At 39.9% G+C, this 4,827-nt stretch overlaps 1 protein-coding gene across 1 annotated transcript; it reads left to right on the top strand.

Moving 5' to 3' along the window:
• Positions 1-363: 363 nt before the first annotated feature.
• On the top strand, positions 364-4,296 carry LOC149552858 (fasciclin-like arabinogalactan protein 17). The gene is made up of 3 exons (XM_089788383.1): positions 364-1,834; positions 2,279-2,367; positions 3,808-4,296. The coding sequence occupies exons 1-2, from the start codon at positions 499-501 to the stop codon at positions 2,350-2,352; spliced, it is 1,410 nt and encodes a 469-aa protein (XP_089644509.1). The 5' UTR covers positions 364-498; the 3' UTR covers positions 2,353-2,367; positions 3,808-4,296.
• The last annotated feature ends 531 nt before the right edge of the window (positions 4,297-4,827 follow it).

Genomic DNA, 4,827 nt, shown 5'->3' with positions numbered 1-4,827 from the left:
CTCTTTTTCCTTGTGGTTTAGTCTGCACACTAAAGATAGATCGGTGTATTTCTTATGGCTGCCGGAAAACAAAAGATGGCTTGTTTCCAGAGTGTCGGTCGACAGCGACAAATTTGTTTGGTCGTGATTTTTTGAAATGAATAAAAAAGGGGCAAGTTTTACACTTGCAGAGAGTGACAAGTCACCCGCTTTGAAGGGTCAAAAGCAAAGCAGATGGCGAAGAGGAGAGTTGGAGTATAAGTCAGCACATATGATTTGGGGAGACCCCACAAACAGCCTGTCGGAATTTAATTCCTCACACCCTCGGATCTGAAATGCTAATTCAGCTGGGTTTTATAATCGTACCGTGTGCTCACAACCACCGTCTCTGAATTAGCGGTGAAGGTGTAGGTTTTCAAGTAGCTTGCACCTGAGACTGCAAGCATCTCGAGTTACATTAAGTTTGAACTCTTGGTCACAGATCTAGACGCCCATTTGTGTTTTTTGTAGGCCCGAAAGATGTTTTTCTCAATGGATTGCCTCAGATCTGGTGTATTGGGTCTCTTTCTGGTTCTCCTTGTTGTGGCTTCAGAGGTTTGTGCGGTCCAGAAGGTTGAGAAATCTTCCTCATCTGGGTTGGCTTCAAATGCTCAGGCTTCAGCTGGATCTTCTTCGTCTTCGTCTTCTCAACCGGCTATCAGCTCCAACTCGGTATTGGTTGCATTGTTGGATTCACATTATACCGAACTGGCCGAGCTTGTTGAGAAGGCATTGCTCTTGCAGCCTCTGGAAGAGGTTGTGGGCGGCAGCAATATCACAATCTTTGCGCCCCTAAATGCCGTGCTGGAGAGGAAGCTGGATCCTGAATTCAAGCAGTTTTTGCACGAGCCCGGGAATCTCAAGTCATTGCAGAAACTGCTTATGTTCCATGTTGTGCCGAGCAGGATTGTTGCGGAGCAATGGGGGAACAAGGTTCATGAGACATTGGCTAAGGATGGGCTGAGGTTGTCTGAGAAAGGGGGTAAAAAGAGTGTAGATCTGGCTTCCATATCCCACCCCAATGCGGTCATAAGGCCCGATGGTGTTATTCATGGCATTGATAAAATGCTGATACCCAAGTCAGTTCAGGATGATTTTAATCAGTGGAGGAGAGAGGCTTTGGCTGTCATTCCACAAGGGGCTCCTACTATGGATCTTAGGAACAGCAAGGCCACCAAAAAAGTTTCCACCAAGAAGGATTACACTCCTGAGCGCTCAATTTATTCTGCCATGGCCCCTTCCCCTTCGCTTGCCCCCGCCCCTGCTCCTGGACCCGGTACAGGTCACCACTGGTTTGATGGAGAGGCACAAGTCAAGGATTTCATTCACACATTGGTTCACTATGGTGGGTACAATGAATTGGCTGACATTCTTGTAAATCTCACTTCATTAGCCACTGAGGTGGCCAAGATTGTTTCCGAGGGCTATAGGGTTACTGTTCTTGCACCCAATGATGAAGCCCTAGGCAAGCTTACTACAGATCAGCTTAGTGAACCTGGTGCTCCCGAACAGATAGTATATTACCACATTATTCCAGAGTATCAGACTGAAGAGAGCATGTACAATGCTGTTAGAAGGTTTGGAAAGATAAAGTATGACACCCTGAGGTTTCCTCACAAGATATCTGCTACGGAAGCAGATGGGACCGTGTTGTTTGGTGAGGGAGAGCATTCTGCCCATTTGTATGATCACGATATCTACATTGACGGCAGAATCTCTGTTCAGGGGATTGATAAGGTTCTTTACCCAGCCGAAGAGGTTCGAAAGGCCAAAGAAAAGAAGTTGGAGGAGGCTAAAACAACCACCCGCACCAGAGGTATGGCTTTCGTACATATAGTTAGGTTTTCGTTCAATGTTAATTGTAAGAATGTAATGGTTTTCGTACATATAGCTAGGTTTTGGTTCAATGTTAGTTGTAAGAATGTAGTGGTTCTGTTTCACTGTTTCATTGTGAAATGATAACAACGTGGGGTAAAATAAATCAAATTTATGTGGCTGGATTTTGCATCCAGTTTGCGAGCATTGAAGTATTTCATCTCGGTGAAGATAATGCATGCGTGCATTTGTATCTATGTTTTCTAGCTAGCCTCAGCAATCGCGAGCATTGAAGTATTTCATCTCTGTATTTGAGCCTTGTACAGATGTTTTATCTATCTGTTAAACATCTTTTGTCAGTTTGGAATTTCAGTTAGCCGGTCCGATCTTTTTATGGTAAACAAAGGGTGTTCCTGATTATGATCTAATTGTTGTGGATGTACAGGTCGTGTGCTTGGAGCAGTATGCGGTTTGTTTGAGAGGTTTGGTGGGATTTCGCTTGTTGCCAGTTGTCAATAATTGCTTATCATTTAAGTAAGCATCTCTTTCTTCCCTCAATTTTTATTCTTTTTTCTGGTAAAAGTAGGGATCCATGCGAGAAAAGTTTTATCAATGGTTTTAATTCATTTGTGTGGGTCACTTTGGGTTGTCTTTTTGATCTGCGGCGTTTTTAATCCGGTGTGGTGGAGGCCACGCATTGTAATGGGCGTAATAACAATACATGTTTTCTTTCATGAAGTTAACTGCCTCTATCTACTATAGGCCCAGGTAATCCCATTAGAAGGAAAATAGTTGGTACTAAGACAGTTGCAAACTTTTCTGATTACAAACATCCATGAATTTGGAAAAGTTATCAGATTTGGACTAGGCTCCATCTGTTAAGCATAAAACTCGAATTAGATCAGGACTAGGGGTTCGAACAACCAAACTTCACAACTTATTGAAATTTTCAAAGGCATTCTTGGATGATTCTTGTTGAGTCTGCAAGGTTAAGAAGGCTGATGCTTTGCAACCTCTTGCCAAATTCAATGCAAGCATCTTGAAAAATAGGCACCCAAGAATTTAGTCTGTAGGACATATATGAAATACTGAATAGCTTTAACAGAAGTCTTTGGGTCCCAAAGCTAGAGAAGAAAGTGCTTAGGTTGAGGAATCCACTCTAACGTCAAAAGTAGACTGTGCACCAATTAGCATCACATTTGGCTATACCCCAGCAGGTGACTTTGTGTGTGCCTTTTAGTATTCTGTCTAATATAATGACAAAGTGCCTTGAGTCGATACTGATTGCTGTATGCGTGTAACATCTTGCATTTACTAGTGTTACTCGTTGCAATTAACTTTTCTGTTATTTCCAGTAATTTGGATCAGAGGATGTTAATATTATTGTGGCTTCAAGTTCAAACCACATGATATATATATATATATATATATATAAAATATTTGTTTGTAAAATGTCTATAGCCACTCATTTAGAAGCCAATTTGATTTGTTTGGTTGGTTTTGGATCACATCATTTGATTCTGATTTTTGAAATCCAATATCATTTTAGGCATATTTTACAAGCAAGATATCAAAATAGGCAAACTGTTGACCTCTAATGTATTTTGGTTAGTGTAGTTCTGTTTCTGGGATGATATTGTGTGTGAATTTTTAACATCAATGTTTCGGATCATACTCCATTTTTGCAATCTTACACGCTCATTGTGATGATGGATTATGGAGTAAGATCCGAAATGTTGATGTTAAAAATTCTCATCCCAGAAACAGAACTACATATTTAATGGATTGTGGAAATCTCCTTTCATCGGTATTTTGGTTTGTTCTTTATCTCTAATGAAACTGAAGTTGGTAATTGAATTCCATGACTGTATTCCTCAAAACTATTATCTCTGTTCCTTCATGTTAGAAAGAATGCAGGGAAGATCTGGCGTATTGTAATGCTGCTTATTAAAAATTCAAATTGGATTCTTGCAGGTTTCTCTAGGGAAGATATCTACCACTGGAAAAGATAAAGCATATGCAAATCCATTATGTCGATATATGTTTAAAACAAGACGATGAGCTTGAGGGCCTGTTGCAGAAAGCCTGAGAACTTGAAAGGATTTATGCATTGTTGGTCAAATAGATGTCTAGGACTTTTTGCAGTGGGTACCCCATGAGCTACACAAAATTATTATTCAGAATGTATTAGTAGCGGATGAGGTGTTGTGATTTTTAATTAGTACCAATTGATCTCTAATAGGATGGACCCAATCATCACTATATGCACATGATTGCTAGAGTCTGTCAGATTTGTTTGATAAGGTGAGTTTTGTTAAACAGGATTGTTTCCTGTGGTGAGGGAGCTGCATCTTCCTCATCAATAATTGTGCTCTGGACGAAGTAATGAGCACCAAAATAAAAGAATAATGATTCTTTGAATGTTAATATGTAATTAATCCATTCACTTCGATTCTTTTCAAATTTCTCTTCAATTCTCACTCTTGTTTCTGATTGATTCTTTAATTATGTGAAGTGATTGCTTCTGTAACTAATGTATAAAGAAATTCAGAAATAATTTTAAATTGTGGATTGTGGAAATCTGATATTATAGTTAAGTTGAATTCACCAAAGTTGCTAAAGCATGTGGGTGGGTATATGATTGAATTGCATTTATTTGTCCCCTTGCATGTTTTGGGACTCTTATCATTTGCTTTAGTTTTCTCTTGAGAAACTTTATGATGTGCATTGTCTCTATATGGAAAAATCTTTAAAGGATGAACGGGGTTTAAAACCTGTCTTCTGTTTAATATCGATCACAATGTCAATGGGCTTTTGGTCTAGAGGTGAAGTTAGAGGTTCTTGAAGAGTCCACCAGGGATCAAGTCTCGCTGAATGTTAAGGTTCTGATATTGAAGAAAAGATGAGGCCAGGATTGTGCCCTAAATAAAATTTGGAGGAATGGATACCCCTGCTTGACTCTTAGCTGAAGAGGTTCAGCCTTTGTCTTATGCT

Source organism: Cupressus sempervirens, chromosome 6 (genome assembly GCF_028749045.1).
Source record: "Cupressus sempervirens isolate cs-2001-9-10 chromosome 6, ASM2874904v1, whole genome shotgun sequence".
Classification (NCBI taxonomy): Eukaryota; Viridiplantae; Streptophyta; class Pinopsida; order Cupressales; family Cupressaceae; genus Cupressus; species Cupressus sempervirens.
Note: the sequence above shows the minus strand (reverse complement) of the source record. Positions and strands in the feature narration are given on the sequence as shown.

What these genes read in the sequence shown, in the direction of transcription:
- LOC149552858 (XM_089788383.1), top strand. Translation starts at nt 499, where the DNA reads ATGTTTTTCTCAATGGATTGCCTCAGATCTGGTGTATTGGGTCTCTTT. An exon ending in AACAACCACCCGCACCAGAG is followed by an intron (nt 1,835 to 2,278) that starts GTATGGCTTTCG and finishes GTGGATGTACAG; the next exon opens with GTCGTGTGCTTGGAGCAGTA.